The sequence below is a fragment of the Theobroma umbraticum genome, unplaced genomic scaffold (assembly GCF_002168275.2).
Source record: "Theobroma umbraticum cultivar Fairchild unplaced genomic scaffold, ASM216827v3 scaffold_239.1, whole genome shotgun sequence".
Taxonomy (NCBI): domain Eukaryota; kingdom Viridiplantae; phylum Streptophyta; class Magnoliopsida; order Malvales; family Malvaceae; genus Theobroma; species Theobroma umbraticum.
In genome coordinates, this window is record NW_018397273.1 from 2263893 (window position 1) to 2285290 (window position 21398).

Consider the following 21398-nt stretch of genomic DNA (forward strand, 5'->3'; position numbering starts at 1 on the left):
GGATAATTTAATAAGTTTTTTTTTATTTAAACCTTAATGAATTAGTTTGTTTAGGCACACAATATGTATTGTATCAAATTAGAGAAAAAAGTACAGTAAAACCTTTACAAATTAATATCCTTGGGATTATGAAAATTTATTAATTAATAGAGATATTATTTAATTGATAAATTAATAATTTATTAATTTATATATTAATTAATAAACAAATTTAATTTATCAAGATGTTTTTTCTTTTCAAAAAATTGAACTTAATACATGTATTCTGTATTGTGATTATACGAATATTACCTAAGTACCACTTACAAATTATCATTATTCTATATATTTGTTTAACCAAAATAAGTTCATGAATGTAATTAGTCTTATTAAATTAAAGGCATGAATCTATCTATTTTTATTACAAACTAAAACTACATTTGATGTATACTTAATTAATATACTTCATGATCATTAACATAAGTAAAAACATTTACAAAAAAAAATCATACAGTACCACAAATGGTAAAACTAAACCTAATGACTTCTCGTCTTAAAGATGTAAAGAAATCAATGCGTAAAATATTGTATGAATATAATATAGAAAATCCAAATTGCACCAAAAAGCAATTGCAATAGTGGGTGTCAGAAAAGTTTAACTTGCAAGTGACTTAAATAACAATATCAAAAACAATTAAAAGCTCATTAGAGTATTTATCAATTAATATCAATTTTCTTTTGTAATACGAGAACACTAGAGTTTCTTAATGTACTAAGAATAGTTAGAGTTTAGGTTCAAAGAGACATCAGTTTCAAGAAGAAATAAGTAACATTGCAATCATATTTTACAAAAGCCTCCTAATTGAATATTGAGGGAAGTATATATATGATTTTGATATATAAAGAGATTATTAATTTATATATCAAGTAAAACTATGTGTTTTTTTTAAATGTATCATCTTATAAATTTAAGAAATCATTAATTTTGAGAATATGATACCCTGGAAAGCAAGTATATTCTTATGCTTAATTTTATTAAATTTATTTGTAATGGAAGTACATTTTAATAATAAGATAAAGAGTTTGTTTAAGTAAGCATTCATTATCTAATTATTAAGGTACAAAGATTCTATTAAGATATTAAAATACATTTATATGAAGAGTCATACATAGGAGACATGTATTTTAATTTAATCTAAAAATTATTCATAGCCATATAATAAAGCTGGTCATTTTATTGTGTTAAGGCTGTAGTGTCCAAATTACTTCCAACGAAACGAATATGATTCATTTCAAGAGAATGATGAGTCTCCAATCATCGAAATGGTTAACTTCAAGTAATGACACTATTACATGAATTGTGATAATTTGAGAATCAAATTTAAGTTTAACCGTTACTTAAATCTTGATCTTACACTTATGCATTTGCTTATAGGAGAACCGAAATCTTGATGGATAATAGACTCGTGTTTAATCTCCTTACAATCTTTGATTTATCATGAGCATGATCATCATAAAGTATTGGTCTAGACTCTATATTTTGGGATTATAATCGAAATGAACATCGGAGCATAAATATCCAAATAATGGAGTTCATAGTATTAACAACACTTCTAGTAATTTGAGGAAGATTGGTGATTAATTTGGGTCAGTGGATTGATGAATTAACTACTCATTACATCTGGATACTCAAAAGATTAGATCTAGTATATTGAATTACTAATTGGATGAATTTGAGAGTAAGGGACAAAATTGACATAAAGAGCAAAACGGTAATTTTACCTTTTATTATTTGATGGTTATGAGGGTTCACAATATAAGGTTTGTAATTGAACAACTAATAATTAATATCAAGTATTGAATTCTTTCTTGTAATTATAGTTAATCCAAGAGTGTAACCATAAATCTATGGTGGAGTAATTTCATAGTTAATAAGCTTGAATTATTTTTAATGAGATCAAGAATAACTCTAAGTTTATTGAAGTTTGGAATATCTATGTCCAAATAAATTCCCTACTTAGTTTAGTAGAATTCAACTTGTTTACGTTAGAATGCATATTTTAATTTGATTAATTAAATTGTGTGCAAAAATAATAGCTTTAACATGTTTATCTTAATTTATACAAAAAAACATGTTTAGTCTTAATTGAGACAAGAAAATATATTTGTCTTAATTTAAGATAAGAAAAATATTTTTTGCCTTAATCCAGATAAAAAAACATATTTGTCTTAAATTAGTTAAGATAAAATATTTTTGTCTTAATTAAAGACAAGAGTAGTCTTAAATTAGGATAATTTTAAGAGGACTTTTGCAAAACGAATTTAAACATCCACACTGATAAAAAAAGACTCCATATTTGACTATCACTTTTTTATTTATTATTAATTTTTTTTAAATAAAGATGAATAATAGTAAAATAAGAGTTATTATTCAATAAAGAGTTTTATTTTATCAAGAACTCTAAATGATAATTAAAGAATTAAATAATTTATTTTTTAATTTTAATTTTAATAATTATAGAGCATGCATCCATTTCAAACATGTTTCTTTTTTATTAAACCTTTCAAGTAAGAGTTTTAATAAAAGGAGAAGAGATTGAAAGAAAATAAGAGAACGTACTTTTTCTTGAAAAAAAAGTTTAAGCCGTCACTTTACTTCTCCTCCTCCAAGCTTTTCCAAAGACAAGAAAATAAAATCGGTTGCCATTTTATACTCTTACATTCCACACCTTGTCTACTAGGTTCAAGTTGAAAGTATTCTTGAAGAATAAGTGGTAAATTTGTTTGGTCGAGAAATTATTCATTAATGTGGTAGTATCCAAAAATAAGAATATCAAAATAAAAGATATGATTTTTTTTATTTAATAGATTTTTATTGTTTTTTGGATGTGATTATGTTACTTGCAATAATAATGTGTATTTCCACTTGTGTAATTGCATTGCTTGTTTCCTTTATAAATTTTTTTTTAAAAATCCATACATTATACAATCACATTAATCCACTAAGATCCTACTCTAACAAAATAAGTAATATTACAGTCATATTTTACAAAAGCCTGTTAATTGAGTATTGAGTGAAATATATATATGATTTTGATGTATAAAGAGATTATTAATTTATATATCAAGTAAAATTATGTGTTTTTTTAAATGAATTATCTTATAAATTTAACGAATTATTAATTTACTATATTAGTCTCTAGTCGAGATCGACAAAGCATATTATTTAATCGAGATTATTAATTTATCAAAGTTTTATTATAATTAATTTTTTTTGTTTTAAATCTTTAAGCCAATAGAGAAGAAAATGATTATTTTTTTAATTTTTTTATGTTAAATTCTTAGGTTAATTATTTTTCAATATGTGGATAGACAAAAAGGTAAACACATATTTTCTAATCAACAATATTTAATGCAATGTCATACGTTGATATTATCAAAATGACATGTCAACTTGCTATGTGGTATAAAAGCACCAATTGTGTCATTAATTAACTAATGAAAATAAATCAATATTGATGAATGAGTTTATTTGTCTTAAAATAAAAATTTAGGAGTTTAAAACTTAATTAAAAGTTTGAGAATAGTTTACTTTCTTATTTGGATATTTAACATAAATACAACTATACTATCATTTATATATTTACAAATATTAAAAAATTTTGAAATAAATGGAATTTGAAATAGCTTCAATTAATCGTAAATACTTGAAAGTGAAATAAATTTCACTCGTAACTGTTTAAATTTGAAATAATCTAAATTTTAAATAATTCCGTCTCAAAGTTATTTAAATCGAAAATAATTGGAAGTCCAAATGAATCCACAGTCCGACTTAATTAAGCTTTGACCCCACTTCGTATTGAAAAAAGAAAAAAAGAAAAAAAAAGCTCTCCACAGCAGCATCTTTTATTTGTGTTAATTAATTATTATATTCGGACATGAAGAAATTGGATAAAGGAAACGGATCGGCAGCCCGTGGGTGCACCCGGAATCGGTAGCGTAGACATTACTCGCTTGTTTGTCTTTCTGGCGAAGAAGATGGTTTCCGTTTAGATCCCACCAAGAACGTACAATCGTTTTAAGCCTTCTTTGATTCTCCATTCATAGCCAAAACGATCTGCGGTTACCAGAAAGAAAGCTATAAAGGTAAAAAATGGCTTCAACGGAGGGTTTGGTGCCCATAACAAGGACGTTCCTCGCTTCTTATTACGACAAATACCCATTCGACCCTCTCTCCGACGACGTGTCTCGTCTTTCCTCTGAGATTCGCTCGTTCGCCCAGGATTTGCTCCAAGGCTTACCCCCGAGTCAAGGTTGTTTTTATTTTTATTTTTGTAGCTATGAGCTACTTTTTCTATATTTTGGCTTAGTCTTAGTGATTGGAAACTGCTAATTCAGACTTGTTTCTATTTGCGGTTACAATTTACACATACAAAGGCTGATAGCAGAAGTGCAAAATCTCAGCATGCATTCCTCTGCTTTTGATAACATAACATGAATGGAACAATTATTTGATGTTGTTTTGGCATTGTCTCCCTCCTTTGATATTCTAGGTGAAAGCTTATTAATACAAGAAGCAGACAGTGAGCCTCCCCATAAAATTGATGAGAACATGTGGAAAAATAGAGAACATATTGAAGAAATTCTGTTTTTACTTGAAAGATCTCACTGGCCACCACTGGTAAGAAACTGAAACTTTCTTATCTACTTCTTCCCCCTTGTTTTTTCTTCTTTGAATTTTTTACATAATTGCATTTTTTTAAGTTTCCCAAAATTGAATTTAACATTAGATATTTTATCATAATTTATGACAGTTCTGATAGTTTATAATTTATCTTCCATCTGCTTCTCTATTGCAGCTTCAGCAACCATCAACGTCTGAGGTTGCTGAATTTGCTACTATTTGTGGCCGGCTCAAGGATAAATTTCAGAGGATTTTGAGGATATTGGCGTCTTTCCAATCGAGAAACTCAGAACGTGTATTCAACACAGGTCAGCTCCATTTCTATGGGCATGTATAGATACATGCATGTACATAAAATTAGTTGGATTGCACCGTGTTTGCATGTTTTTTCGAATGTAAGTGTACACAAATGTTTTGTATGTTTGGGTTGTAAACATTCTTTATGGACTTTTGACTTCAAGGAAAATTTTGTGTCAGCGCTTTTATTTTTCTTTAGCTTCTCAATAAGTGGCCATGGTAATTCTAAGTTCTGTAAGTTTATTGGGATTCCAGAAGTCTTCCTTTTTCAATAGCTATGACTTTTTATAGATTAATTTTATGCTTCATCAAATGTTTTTACTTGCATATTTCCACTGCATAATATCATGTCAAAGGATAGTTGATCCACAATATGATTATTTATTGTGTTCATCCTGTTTCAGACTGATGTTGGGTATTCCAAACTTGAGGGCCACCAACCTTCATGTTTTGGCTAGGATAATTGTCAAGTAAAATTCACATTCGGGTTCTGTTTTGGTCCCTAACCTTCAAATATTCCATGTGAGTCCCTAACATTTTTCAAAATGATAGCAATTAAGTCCTTAAAAAATTTGGTCTGTTAAGCCTAACGAAATTACAAGTTAGTGCTACATGTCAGCATCTACATGATATTTGTTCATACGTCAGCGTAGACATGGAATTTTTTATATGAAAAGAGAAATGATTGAAAATAAATAATCAAATAAAGAAAAAATAAAAGTAACGAAATTAAAAAGGAAAAATAAAAAAAATTGTTTTCTCTTCTTTCCTTTGGCACCAATGGAATCTCCATCTCCTCTCTTCCTATTGGAATCTGCCACCAATGGTGATGGGTCATTATGCTGTCAACGCTTTTTGCCCTTGTAGATGTAGTGCTCATTGTTGCAGAGTTCCTACTCATTGTTTTCCTTGACAGCAGCCTAGAGGAAGACAACAAGGTGCTGGGTACAGAGAAAGTAGCCAGTCCTCTGCTTTATCTCCCACCCCCACTCCTTTTTTGATTTTCTTGTTCACTGTCTCAAAAGTTAGCTTTCAAACTTAAATGAAATTTGCTTTTCCTCGCCCTTTTCTTCCTATATGTTTTAAAATTATTACCACTGATATTTACTTAAAATAAGAGTTGTAAGAAACACCAAAAAATGATACTTACTGGGTTTTAGTTTTTTTTTTTTTGAAATTTTCAGATAATTTCTTAGGGAAAAAAGAATACATTTTGCTTTTCATAATCATTTCTGACTTTTTGAATGTCACATTGTGCTGATGTATTGCACTAGGTGTAAATTCCTTTGGTCGTCATTTCCAAACTTGATGGAAGGATCAAATTGGTTGCTATTTGAGTAAGGTTGAGGATTAAATTGGAGCATTAGGTTAGGGATCAAAATTAAACTTGGTAAAATGGTTAGGAGCTATGGATGTATTTTGCTCTCGTTTATCTAATCGCTTAGTTGAAGAAAATTGCTGGTTTGTTCATTTTGGTTTGAACTACAATGATTTTGAATGCATTATTTTCTGCTGGTTGAACTGGGTGTGTCTGAAGACTTGTAGTTAATAGTTACTGTGATGAGAAGAAAATTACCGCAGAGTGTTCACATTATTGCTTTGCAGATATTCTAAGAAGGTTCTTTAAAATTATAGTACCTTATGCTTAGATGAACATGAAGTTAGCTAAGTGCTACTGGCATTTTTTATGTTTATAAATGTGTGCATGAGTATGCTAATGGCTGTAATTAGTTTACAAGTTGGCTTGTTAAGGGAAATGTCTTGGTTTGGTGATTGAACCTAGTTTCTTTGTAGGTAGTGTTTGGTCTTGGAATTTCGGATTTCTTTTTTCCTTTTTAACAAATAAATCCCACAGTAAGTAGATTTCACTGATTCTTTGGGTTGCACATTGGGCATTAGATTATGGAGAGGATAGCTAAGAGAGGACAAATAAGTGTAAAGCTTAATAAGGTCCAATAGGATGAAAACTTTGTTTGCTTTTCTTTCAAGGATTTTTATCTTATACGTTCTTTGTACTTCAAATTCTATTCCTTTCATTGTTCTTTATTGAACCATAGGAAGCACAGATATGGACACCCGATATGGGTATCATACAGTTTCAACACAGAGATATGACAACTTTTTAAACATTAGGGTATGAAGATGGCTGGATATGACAATAAAAATATTTGCATAAATATATGATTATTATATATAATTTCATTAATTTTGAATAACAAATATTGATCAATATGTAGTAAATTTCTCTCAACTCTTATAAGTGCATTTAGAAAATTTTTTTTTACAAATTCTTAATGCAATTTTATTTTTATGCACATATTGTACTTGTATTTGATATTATCGCCATTAATCTGGCTCAGTTGCTTTGTAGGATAAATTGTAATTGAATAAACTTTAAAACCTTTCAACCAAAAGTTCACTTGGCCCAGCCCTATTCTATAGTTCAGTGCCCGACTATAAAAAACTCATTTTCCCCCTTTTCATCAATGCAGTGCTGCAACTACTTCCATTCCCTTGATCACATCACCTTCCACTCAGTTTTTCCTCTCTAATCTTAGCAGGGGAAGATCAAACAGTTCTTAACATTACTTTCTCTTATTGTTTGTCTATCTTTCCAATGAATGATGGCTACGACATTTTGTCCTGTCATTAGTGTATCCAGCCCGTGTTTGGCATGTCTTGGCCGTGTTCTAGTACTCTATTATTTTTGGACGTGTCCCTCCATGTCAGATATGTATCCTAGCGATGGATTCCTACATATCTGTGTTTCATAGGTTTAACCTATAAGAAAGTGCCTGAGTGCTTCATTCATTGTTACCTCAATAGTTTTTTATTTTGACAGCTGGAATTTATTATGCTATGTCTATTTTTTATTTAAAAGTTTGGTATGTGCCAAGATGATTTCAATTCAATCATCATCTTATGAAAGCCTTTGTCTTTGAAGCATCAAGGAATTGTATTCTTTTATATTCACATTAATGTTCTTCTAAGGTATAATGTTAGCTAGTCAAAATTGAAATTTCTGTCAGACTGACTGATATATGTAAACTTGCTGGTGGTGGGTGGGTTTCTAGAAGGGTTGTGATTGTCTGGAAGTGGATTAGGAAGCGTGTAGTTAATTTGCTACTCATGTTTTTTTTTGATGGTTGGAGTGGAAGTTCTCTTTCTTTTTGGCATGACTTGTTGTGTGATATAGCTTATTAAGGACCTTTTCCAGATCTGTTTTTGTTGCTGGAGAGGAGGACCTTGTAAATGCTTGTTCCTCCATTTATAGTTTAAGAGTGGCTTGGAAGGCAAGCGTTTTCAATGTCCATTTGGTTCTATTTCAAGGGAGATTTAGACTGTGCTTGATAGGGTGGATAAAAAATGGAAAGATGGAATATAGGAGGAGGAGAAAATGACAAGATGGGAAACATATTTGTTCTTTCCATTGGTTTCTAAGTTAGGATAAAAAGTTAAATTTAAGAAAACAGACAATCTTGTAAATATGCAGCACTTGACTCACATCTCTTCCATTTTTCTCTCCGCCTGTCTTTCCAATTTGGAATGATTTGTTTTTGCAAATAAGGATGGAATGGTAGTCTCTCCTATTTTCTTTCCTCTCACTTTTCTTTTTTACCAAGCACTAGTGAAAATCATTTTCTTTTTACTTTTCCAGTCATTCCTGTACTTCCTTCCACTTTTCCACTCTATCGAGCAAAGCCTTAAACCAAGCTGAAGATTTTAGTTTCTAAACAGGAAAATAATGATGGAGACAATCCTTTTCTCAATTTTTTGCTGGATTTTGTGGAGAGAATACAAAATAATAGCTTTTGAGGGTGACAAAGTGCATTTATCAAGGCTCTTTAATACATGGTTTAATGCTTTGTTTTGGTTTAATAAGAAGAGTTTGGTTAAATGTGCAAGAGGCTTTAGACATTGATATTTGCTTCTCTCAATTTTAGCTTTGTCAAGGGGTGGCAGCCCCCTGATATCCTTAACTTCTGGGTTTATTTATTTATCATTTTTTATTTTATATCCAATAACTATAAAAATCGAGATGAACTTGACATCTTCACTGCTTCAGGGATTTTTTATGTTTGGCAAGAGGCAAACTAATTTTTATTGAACAGTGTACTCCACAGACAAGTATTTGTGTTGTCAACCTATCTGATTTGGCATTTGTAGCTTTTATGGTTGCGGAGATATCTTACGACCAACTAAATACATTTTCTATGGTTTGCAGTTATGACTTACATGCCTCAGGATTTTCGAGGAACACTCATCAAACAACAAAAGGAGAGATCTGAGAGGAATAAGCAAGCAGAGGTAGATGCTCTCATTAATTCTGGCGGAAGCATACATGATCGATATGCTTTGTTGTGGAAACAACAAATGGATCGGTGAGCCTCCTTGGTTTTCTTTTTGCAAGTTTTAGTGTATAGTGTAAGAAGAGTCTAATGCTGTGCTTATGCAACACCATATCAGGAGGAGACAGCTAGCACAGCTTGGTGCTGCAACAGGTGTCTATAAAACCCTTGTAAAGTACTTAGTTGGAGTTCCGCAGGTTGGTCTTATTAGCCCCCATTTTGTGCTCCTCTTTGGCATCATTTAGCCTGTTACAGCCTGTTTGTTAGGGCAAAATTGATAAGTAGAAGAGTAGTTTTTTGTTTGGTTCATAGAATGGCTATTCTGTGTAATGGCTAGGAATAGGGACACTGTTATGTCAGGATAATTGTGCCCCTTGACCTTTTCTTTTTTGTAATTCCATTCTCCCCCTGTCATTTTTTTTTCCTTCCAATATGGTACCTGAATTTTTCAAGGTTTTTCAACCTTCACTGTTGATTTTCATCTCCAACTCTGGCAGCATTGCAACCTCCTGTTGTGGTCATCAACCAACCATTTGGCACCCTAGCAACTATATCTGGCTGCAGGTGTGCTGATCAGGTGTCCAGTAACCAAATCTGGTAGTGAATGTGCCAGATTGGTGCAAACTGTAACTAGATTTGATTGGTGGTAGCACTAGTTGGCACATTGGATATCTAATACGGTCACTTCTACAGCCTAATTGATGCACTATAGTTAAAATAGCATTATTTTAATTGAAGGGTAAAATGATATCTTTGTTCCATTCCTTTTATATTCCTTTATCTTATTCCATTTAACCAATCTTGCCACTATTACTACTCTACTCCATTCTTTGAACCAAATTGAGAAGTATCTATCTCTCCTCTATTCAATTTCCATGGAGTAAACTATTCCATTCTATGAACCAAATGTGCTATTAGTTGACATGCATCTTGTCCTACTTTCAACATTGCAATTTATCCTGGTTTCTGCTGATGGGTTTGCGTTCCCTGAATTATTTGATGAATCTTAAATTATTTATGCTTTAGGACAGTATTCAAGCCTTCATCTGAATATCTTCTAGCTTACTCTTCTTTTCCTTAGTTGTGTCATTAGTGCTTAATGCGCAGAATTGCTTATGTGGTTAAACTAAACTAATTATACTGTTCTCTTGCTGATGGCTTTGCTTGATTTATTAATTTTTCTCGTTCTCAAGCAGAGATCATGAACAGTACCGCTTGTAGGAACGTGCAAAGTTGGGATTTGTATCAAAATTTTGATTAAGATTGAAGCATTCTGTATTTTAAGGCAGAAATACTTGTCGCAAGTGTGCTAATGTCTTTTTTTTTTTTTTTATTATAAAACCTCTGTGCAGGTATTATTGGATTTTATTCGGCAAATAAATGATGATCATGGGTAAGCTCTTTTCAGTTTTACATAATCCTTCAACTTTGATATATTAGTAGCTACCTGTCTCTTTGTAGAATAATTAGAAGTTATTATTTATGAATAGCTAAAAACATTGAAAATAAAATCTTCCTAATAGGCCCATGGAAGAGCAACGGCAACGCTATGGTCCCCCTTTGTATAGCCTTACAAGGACAGTGCTTATTATCCGACTTTTTCTTTCACTAGCATGGCAGAGATTCGAAGCTTTTAAACTGTGAGATATTCTGACGTCTTTGTATATCTAATTTGCTGTTTTTTACATAGTGGAATTTGCATAATGTGAACTAGACTTGCATGATAAATAAATTAATTTTGGCAAGAACTATGTTTTATTGCATATGGCTGGATGTGGTACTGATGCGTTCTTCTTGTTGATTTTTCTACCGTAACATTTCTTCAGAAATAGGCATCAGATTTCAGTCCTGGAAGAAGCAGTTGATGTCTACACCTCCGAGTTTGAGAGGTTCATAAATTTTATAAGGTGTTATTTCTTCTTTCTTCATTTTTATGGGTTACAATTTACTTCATCACATTATTCTTATTGATAATGATGCTGTTTTTATAGCAGCAATAATGATAATGATAATTGTCATTTCTACAATAGATGCTTTTTGTAGTTGTGATATTTTCATTAATTGACTTCTGTTTTCGCTACTAGTCTTGTTTATAATTTTGTACCTAGAGGAGATGGTTTTTGCTAATCTAGTTGATTGCCTGCTGGGTTTTGTTTTGACAATTACACTGACTTTTCGTTGTTTTCCTTATTTTGACCTTTTAGTTGGAATGCCACCTGTCTGCCTTGTAGCTAACCAGAAAATTACCATGCTATCACTTGAGTTGCATTATGGTGAAAGAGGCTTAAACCGGGATTTCAAACTGAATGCTTAGTCTGTTGAAGGATCTTACTTAACAATCTTGTTATTTGCACAACTTTATTAGGGTATTTCTGGGAATTGTATTTGGACTGCCTTTCACTGTGCATATCCACTTTATCAATAGGAAGTTTTATCGGATCTGGTCCTGCTTTGTGTGTCGAACCTGTGTCAATATTAATCTTACATGAAGTGACTGCTAAAATGAGATGATTGCTTAAGCAGTTTAGGTATACAAATGATGATTTAACTTTTAATGCAGACTCTATGACCACAAATTACATATTAATTTTTTAGCTGTATTTAGCCATTTACTTATATATTTATATATGCGTCCATCTATCAGTGAGGTCTTTGCAAATTCGCCATTCTTTATTTCAGCAGAGGATGCCAGCATGTTCGAGACGAGGTAAGTGTCCAAGTTTCTGCAGAAGCTTGGTGTCTTTTTTTTCTTTCAGCTCAAATAGTTTTTCTTTGGTTTTTTTCTTCAGGAAAAGTGATGAATACAACGAGATAACTGTCCCAGCTGGGAAAAGTTACGAGGTTTGTTTTTCTTAAAGCAGTTTTATTACTACATTTGATTACCTGACCTATCTATGTTGGTAGCTAGTAGTGCATGTCTGTTTGTGAGATGTGTAATTGATATCACATGTTGCATAAGAAGAGTAAGTTACATGGACTTTAGCCATATCTAAGTGTTTGACTTGCCATTTGCTCGAACTTTTGGATTCACGGAGTAAGCTAAAGAGTCCAAAAGTAGGATATAGATACATCTTATCATAATACCATGAAAAATATACAAATATAATTTCATTGTTTAAATAATTTTTTTTTTCATTTTGTCCTTATGAGAAAGGAAGAATCCTTTTTTTCCTTTAATATATCTTTCTTTAGTTTGAAGTCCTTTTAAACTAATATTAGTTTCAAATTGTTTTTGTCAAAAGTAGTGAAATACTTTTGTTTTAATAACCTTAAATCCACCCACTAATTTATAGGGGATTATGTAGTCAAGCTAGAGCCCAAAGATATAAAAAAGCCTGACATGATCCTTTTGATTTTGGGCTGGACTATAATCGCTTGTTAAACCCAATATGAAGAAAGTGTTGACATCTTTTGGAATGGATTCTGGGATTGAAGATTTTGAAGCCAAGTTGGAAAATCTACTTGGCAATCCTCTTATTATTCTTCAACTAGCCATAACCAGACAACATGGTGCTGCCTGCTGATTTCGAAATCATTCCCTCCCTCCAGCCCTTGCCTCTCCCTCCCTCTCTGTTTGTGGAGAACAAACTTGCAAATTTAACTTTCCAATTTCAATTTTTGAGCTAAGCGCTAAGAAGCCTATTTGGCATCTAGCGGCCATGGTGTAACAAACAAGACACAACCCAACAATCTCCCAACCATCCTCCTCTTTCCTTAGCTCTTTTTTGTTGATTACCTTTGTTTGAAGAAGCTGAGTCCAATTTTATCAATACCATGTGTGGCAGTTTGCATTAATACAATGTAGCTTGTTCTAGTTGTTCAGAAGACAAGTCTTACACAAATAGACCCTGCTATCCTCTCTTTCTCTTCTTCATCCTATGCAACTCCAACCAAGAATAATTCTCATTCCTCTTAAAATTAAATATCCGTCTTAGTATTTTAGGAGTAATGTAGTGAAGAAGTAGAAACATTAAAAGAATCCATACTAGAGGTTAAAATTGATGTAAAATTAAAGTTGGGAGAACATTAGGGTTTAGGGTTGTAAAACCACTACCAGATAATATCCAACTGTCTACCACTGCGTATTGTGTCTGGAAACTATTTGCAGTAGGGCTATAACAACTTTGAATTGTACCCCTTTGATACAAATAAGCTTTATCTATCTCAGAGTCATTAAAAGATCACATGCTAGTCATAAGACTAGTTAATGATATAAAAATATAATTTTTGACCATAGATTTAAATAAAATAGCAGAAATAAAAGAATATATCAAAATAACCAGTTTAGATAAGTTCTAGAATGCTCCTGCATCAATTTCCTTTGGTTGACAAAAGGCCTTCCTCATGAGGGAAATTTGGCAATCTTTGGATTAATCTCTTCTTTGATCCAAGTGCTCTCACTAGTGGGTTTACTAAACCATTTCCCCCAAAAATTGCTCCAACACATTTCAATAAAATCCTGTTGGGAGGCTGGAAATGAATCAATTAGTGTATTTCATAGGACAGCTCTACCAAATCGGCATTTGAACTAATTTTCTTCAACACCTTTACATCATCCAAACTTCCTTGGCTAAGTTTATGATAATTACCTTTCAGAAACTGTTCTAATCTTAAATACATAAGCACAAAGTAACCTTCTTCAAACTTTTTCACCCATCTGTGGTGATTGGCAGCAATAGCCTAAATTTCATATTTCATTATTGTTAATTTCCTCGTGGACTCTCCTAATATGTTCAGAAAAAGCCTCTGCATCATCACTAATTTAGGCTTCTTTTGGCAATGATGGTATATTAGCTCATGTGGTTTAAGCCCATAAGCAACTTCAAATAGTGTTTCTTTTTTTCTTTTTAATATTTTTATTAAATGAATTCTTGTAGGCAATTTCTAACAAAGTCCCAAGCCTTCACATGACCACCAACAAGGTACATGTTACCCAAGCTCCTTCGTTGCTTTAGTTTAGCCATCTATATGTGGGTGGCAATTGCTAGATTACTTCAATTCAGTCCCCAAAAGTCCTCCAAATGTGCCCCATGAATTTGACATCTGTATCAGATACTATGGAAGCAGGAACACCTTGCTTCTCACTATTTCTCTAAAGAACAAGTCAGCAACATTTGGTATGTATATTCATAATAACATTAGTGCTTTAGGGCGTCCGCATTATATGTTCCCTGGTACTGCTACACAATTACAACCTGTCTTTGCTCAATGGATACAAAACACCCATTCTTTAGCACCTGGTGCAACATCACGAGCCTGTTCTACCTTGGGCGCTGGAGATCAGTGCCATTGGGTGGCTAAGTTGCTTTTTTTTTTTTTGTCTATTCCATTAATTCCCAGAGCTTTTTGGGTCCATCACATTCAGTCATGTGACAGTACTGATATTCCTGAAAGCATATATAAGTTTTAAAACTTAAAACATGGTATGAAAGGTGCCATTTTCAAGAACTGGTCCATTGTAAGAAGAATGTAGTCATCCTTTTGCAGTCCTTTGCAACCTCAACACGAATTCCATGCTCAAATGAATCCACAAAGCCTCTGCCTCAAATAAAGGAGTCTAGATAACTATATTTTTTGAGTATCCCTTCCTGAATTGACAAACTGAACATTTCTTCATTAACCTGTCCAAATCATTAAACATCTTCTCTCAATAATAGTGTCAGCCACCATTGCTATGGTATTTCTCTTTGCTAAAATGCTGTTTTAATCTGTTACCATGGAAGTTCTGTTATGATCTGCTCCCATAAAGACCCCTTTAGACTGCATAATTGATTGCATCTAAATAAATTACCTTCATGCAACCTGTATAGCAGCTTTTCTACTCCAGCTCAGTTCCTCATTTTTTGTACTGATTTTTCAACTCATAACTACTAACTTGTGCTCATCACTGTTAACAGTAAAGATTGTCTGCTCCAAGCATCTGCTACTCTATTGGACTCCCCAGTTTTATACAATTTTGAATTCATCAAGAAAAGAACTCCACCTAGCATTATGGTCATTGAATTTCTTCACAGATTTCAAATACCTTAGAGCTTGATGATCTAAATTAATTACACTCTTTATATGCTAAATAATGCTGCCGATGATGTACAGCTCTCACCACTGCATAAACTCCAAATCATAGGTGAAATAACAACGTTTGGTGTCTGGCAATTCATTGAAAAATTTACTTGCTCCCATCTTGACTAAGAACAGCCCTAACTTTGACATCAAACAACAAAGAACAAACAAACTACCAAAATCTGGTAGTGCAAGAACTGGCGCCTCTGTCATCGAAACCTTAATCTATTCTATAGCTCTTTGTGCAGAATTTGACCTTTCAAAGTTGCCTCTTTTCAAGCATTTAATGATATGACTAGTGCCTGAAAACTTCAAATTTCTTGTCTGACATGGGTGCCGGCCACCCTCTAATGCACACACTTTCTCCAGATTGAGTTTCAAATCATTTGTTGAGACCATAACTCTAAAAACACAACCTCATAGCATAAGAAATTACACTTATTCAAGTTTGTGTAGAGTTTCTGTCTAAGGAGAACTTTTAATGCCTGCCTTAAGTGAGTCAAGTGTTCTTCCTTAGATTTACTTTGAATCAAGATGTAATCAAAATTGACATTCACAAATGAATTGAAGAAAGGCTTTACTACGTTAGTCATAAATTGCATGAATGTGCTTGGTGCATTAGAGAGACTGAATGGCATAACCAACTAGTCATAGAGCCATTGGGTGTCTTGAAGTCTGTTTTCTATTCATGACCACTCTTTAGTCTGATTATTTGATAGCCACTTTGTAAATTAATTTTAGAGGAACACTTTGGAGCCAGCCAAGTAATCAATCATATTACTCAAACAAGGAATGGGGAATCTATATTTGATAGTAATTTGTTGGTGGCAAGATTGCCCACCCATATCCTCCATGAACCATCTTTTTAGGCGCTAGTAAGGTTGGACAAGCACAAGGAACTTTGTGCTTCTGCATTAATTCCTTAGTGAGCAACTCCCCAACCTATTTCTGCATCTATGTGCATTGCAACGAAGACCACCTATAAGCTGGCAGATTCAGTATAGGAGCCTGAGGAACCAAATTAATAACATGTTGGGTACTCCGTGTTGCTTGTAAAACAGATGACAATTCCTTGCTCTGCAACTCTTCCAACTCTTTTAGCAATAGCTGCACTTCAAGAGGATGCTGGTATTTCACCCTTTTGGTTATTTTGCAGAAACTTGCTAGCTAAAGCGTAAGCACCATGTAACTTCAAATTATTCCATAAAATCTATTTACCTTAATAGCATTTTTATTCGCTTCCTTATGATGGTGCTACCTCAATAAAATAAATTATGATTTATGAGATGTTACATAATCATGGTAATCTAAGTAAGGTCTACACCAGGGAATATGAACAGCATCCATGAATGTAACATCACACAAGGATTCATCTTCTAGATTATTACTGAAAGAAGATTTGTCCAACACCGAGATGCTATCGGTATATCACTTCCCTTTTTAAGCCACTCATATCTGTATGCATAAGGATACTTCTATGTAGACAGCTCTAACTTCTTTACTACCTCCTATAAAATAACATTCTCCATGCTCAACACTACCAGTAATCACATCATGCACTTTGTTGCAGTGAACAATGCAAGTTCTAATATTGTGATGTTGCCTCCAATCTTTGCCGCCTTCTACAACTGCACTTGTTTTCAAAACTTTTTGAACCACTAATTACTCTCCTTCAATTGGATAAACATCAACTTCCATGTTATCTTCATAATCATAATAAATAAACTAGTTGTAATTCCATTTTCAAGCATTTTTTACATTGTACAACATTTACCCTTCTTTGTGGACTATAATAAGAGGTAGGCCTTCTTTCTCCACAGCTAAAAAATGAATCGACAACTTGTTGCTTGCCTCAGATGTACCAAAATCAGAACTGTTTTGTACTGCATAAGTTGCTCCTTTCTTCCCTTTGTCACTTCCCCAACTTGCCTTGTTGGATGTGGCAGCCCCTATACTACTCTGAGTGGTTTGATCATTCTGAAAGCCTCTAAAAATGCTAAAATCTCATCCTGCAAGGTAATTTCTTACCCTAAACCTGTCTCCTTGCACCATAGTGTGTCATTTGCTTTTCAGCCATTAAAGCATATTGCCTAGCATCTTGAAGTTTGAATAGACAAACCACTCCCATCTTATCTTTACAGATTGATTCAAACCAACAAGGATGTATTGTATTGTTGCCATATGCTTGTTAATTTAATAAATAAATAACAAAAGAACTTAATATGATCTAACTATTCCAAATAGTGTAACTACAAAATTGACTAATTTAACGTTGGGTAGGCCTTGCTGCTTGCTGCCACGAAAAACTGGTGAGTAGAAGAAACTATTGATAAAATATATTTCCAGGGGCTGCCATGAAAGGCAGGTGCATAGTAGAAACTAATGATAAGAATATATTTCCTGACGTTGCACTGTATTCTTTATAAAATTCTTAGTTGAATTTGGCACTTGAATTCTTTGTCTCTCTCATTGAGGTTTGTGTAACACAAAATTGACTCTTTAAGTATTGTAAATCAGAACTGTTGTGAGTCATTTGCAATCAATCCCAAACTTCAGGAATGCATTTGGTATTTAAGTTATGTTCTTTTATTTGTTTCTTTTTAACTTTGGGCTAAGATTTTTTACAGTTTACTTATTCTCAACTTTCTTTTTTTATTCCTTTTTTAAATTGCATTCCTTGCAGGTTTCATTGACTGTTGAGTCAATAAACTCGTATATTGCTTGGGATTTCTCATTGGTGCAGGGCAAGATGAACATGGTACCATCATTAACCTTCTCTTCTTGAACCTTTCATGAAGCATTTGGTTTACTAGGTTACCAGATATTTTTGATATGATTCTCTTTTAACATGATTTAACATGACTAAATAAAGTAGTACATTGGTTTCTTTTTTGTTAAGCAGTAGTATGTTGGTTGGGTGTCATGTAAAGACATTCTTCGTTTAATGTTAATTAGTAAGATGCTGAATCACTTTTAACCGTGTGAACTTTACATTATTGTTGTCAGGATATTGGATTTAGTGTAGAGTACACAAATACCATTGGTGAAAAAACAGTAAGTTGGAGAAGTATAGTTCCTGTATTGCTCACTGATGTTTTAAATTTGGGTAAAACACTCCTACACTCCTAAGTTTTAATCGAAATTTTAAACAAGTTTATTAGTTTTCGAAATGGACATTTCGTCCCAAAAGTGTAAACATTGTTAACAAAGATTATGAAAAGACTAAAATGTATTTTTTTTCTTTATTAATTTTAAAAATTATTCTTATATTTAAAAATACAAAAAATGTGGGAGCACCGGCAGAGGAGAGCACTGGTCCTCCAAGAAAGTCGGTGCTCCCTCCCTTTGGTGCTTCTCTCTCTTGAGGAGCGATTGGTGTTCCCTATTTTTTTTAAAAAAATATATAATAATAGTAATTTTAAATTAATAAAAAATTAATAAAATATATATAATAGTAATCTTTAAAATTAATAAAGAGTAAAATTGTTATTTTAATATTGTCACTTTATCAAAATAACGGAAACACTAACAGTTGATTAATAGCTGGACTTATGTGTTCAGCTGAAGATATTTTTTTGGGCGGAGTGTCCATTTTAATAACTAATAGACCTGTTTGAAATTTCGATTAAAATATAGAGAGGTATGGGTGCTTTACCCTTTAAATTTACTTTCTTGAGTTGCAGTCATTGGTTCTTTTCTCTCCTCAGCCTGTTGTAGCCTTTTTTTTTTTTGGTTTTTGACCCTTTTCTTGCTCCGCTTTCCTTTTCCCTTCTATTTTTCAAATCTCTATGCTTACCCATTTCTGACTTTAATTTCTTCTCCCTGTATTGCCTTGTGGCTTTGCTGATTATTCTTCAGCTAATATTACCTTACCGGCGTTATGAGTCAGATCAAGTAAGTTATTGGATTATTGAATTGGCTATGAAGTGTTAAGTATTACCTTTCATGTATACAAGTTTAAATCTTCCCTATATTTATGCAGGGCAACTTCAGCACATGCATGGCTGGAAACTACAAACTTATCTGGGATAATTCGTATTCAACATTTTTTAAGAAGGTAGGTGGTTGTGTTTAAGGATTTCTTGAGTTTCTCCTTAATTTTCCTTTTTGCTGCTTGATTCTCTTCAACGCATTGAGTACCACCTCTGAAACCTGATGCATTTTATAGTTTGTGCAATTTTGGTTGATCTGAATTTGTATTTTCATATAGCTTATGACCTTTTGCGGGTGCTTGTTAACTTCAAACATTTAAGCCTTAAAGCTGGCATTGGCATTCTGCTTTTTTTGCAAAGCAAGACCTCTCCTTCCCCTCCTCACCCAATTTGTTAGCAATTCCTAATTTCCTATTTGTGGTGCTCCAAGGTTTATATTTCTCCTACCAGCCTTTACTGGTTCTTATTGGCCCGTTAGTTGTTAAAAAAGAAAAGAAAATGACAAGAATTAGTGGAATATGTTCAACTAACATATAACAAAGTGTTTGTTTCATATAAAGTAAAAATGAATCGCTTTTTAAGATCTTTTACCTTAATTATTCAAGAGATTATTTTCTTTGGCATTTAAATATGCTTTCTGTGAAGGAAAAATGCAGTAGAATATTAACCAAATAACAACTATCTGGAGCCTAAAATATCTTTGAGCATTCCCTTGAAGCTGATAAAATGTAGGCAATTTAAGAAATTCCTGCCCTTTTGTCAGTAGTCAGAAGCTGGCTACTCTTGTTCTTGTTCGGTATTCAATAGTAACAAAGTTAATATATGTATCTCGTTGGACAGGCCCTTCGGTACAAAGTGGACTGTATTCCTCCGGTCCTGGACTCAGCCGAGTTAAATGAAGTGGAAGGATGATGATACCTTTGGATGTAGCATGTCTCATATTCTTATCCTTCCTTGATTTTCTCTCGTATTCATTTGTACTATAAATCCTGTCTTTTCGCGTTTTGATTATCCGAAGACTGCCTCAGCCAAGGAATTGTCTCATAAAATAGACCTATGTTTGCACATTACCATGCAATTAGTAGAAATTGATTCTTGTTTCAATTATGAATGAAAGAGTGCTATCTCTTCACAAAACATGTCAACTGCAGCATACGTATGTGGTAATGAATGAATATATACAAAAACAAAAATGATTTTTGTATTGTTAAGTGTAATGAATGTGTGCAACTTGTTGAGGGTACTGTGTTTATAAACAAAATTCATCAAAGAAATGTTTCAGCAAGTGGGACGGTTCCTTGACTAGGGGCTGTCCTGTACTGTAATCAAAGCAGTAAGTTGGGATTCATTGTCTACCAAAAATATTGTTTGATGCTTTTAGAGATTTTACATATTGGGATTTTTGAATTGTTTGGGAGAACCTTCTCCTTCATTTCGCTGGGCGGAAGTATCCAACGGAGTTAGACAATTTGGAATAAAGAAAAAAAAATTGCATGTGTTGATTTACTACGCTTAGCTAAAGCATGAGCCGCGTCATTTTCCTTTTGTTTTGACATTGGAGACCACATTTTGTTGATTGTTGAATGATTTTTTTGACCTGGATTAAGTTTTTTGTCTGCTATCGAAACTTTTCTAGCCAAAAGTCTGTGAATAGAAAAAGAAACCAGACAAGTGCAGATCATAATTGAAACATATTTTATACATATAATAAACAAAAATGCATGAAACAGCATGAATAAAAAAAAAAAATTAAGTACATAGATGAACATGTAATCTTAATCATTTTAATTAAACAATAATAAGAAAGGGAAACATGTATAAAGTAGATAAAAGAAGATGTAAATATTTAATTGTTAGCGTAGGTAAGAAAGAAACTTAATGAGAACGTACAAGAAGAGTATCAATTTGTCTAAATAATGCAAACTTCGTAGGTTAGGTTTGTGGAATTTATTAGAGCAATCAATCATTAGATCTGCCAATTGAGAATAGAGGAAGACTACATAACAAATAGAAGAAATTGTGAGAAATAGTCTCATTGATAAGTTAATTTTAAAAATAACTATCAATATAAAGTTAACTGTTTTTATCCAATTTTTG

At 32.7% G+C, this 21398-nt stretch overlaps 1 protein-coding gene across 7 annotated transcripts; it reads left to right on the plus strand.

Annotated features, from left to right (window-relative positions):
* The first annotated feature begins 3812 nt into the window (after positions 1–3812).
* On the plus strand, positions 3813–20405 carry LOC110426855 (retinal-binding protein). Of its 7 annotated transcripts, XM_021442162.2 has the most exons (16): positions 3814–4292; positions 4533–4660; positions 4839–4971; positions 9186–9342; positions 9428–9506; positions 10662–10702; positions 10833–10949; positions 11136–11216; positions 11954–12016; positions 12099–12150; positions 14187–14231; positions 18053–18127; positions 18376–18423; positions 19228–19263; positions 19352–19426; positions 20142–20405. In XM_021442162.2, exons 1-16 carry the CDS (start codon positions 4133–4135, stop codon positions 20211–20213), a joined length of 1362 nt encoding a protein of 453 aa, XP_021297837.1. In that variant the 5' UTR covers positions 3814–4132; the 3' UTR covers positions 20214–20405. The 7 variants fall into 7 exon arrangements, 5 of the variants coding, with proteins under 5 accessions (XP_021297839.1, XP_021297843.1, XP_021297837.1 ...); XM_021442164.2 differs by lacking the exon at positions 18376–18423 and having other exon boundaries at positions 3813–4292; XM_021442163.2 differs by lacking the exon at positions 14187–14231 and having other exon boundaries at positions 3816–4292.
* The last annotated feature ends 993 nt before the right edge of the window (positions 20406–21398 follow it).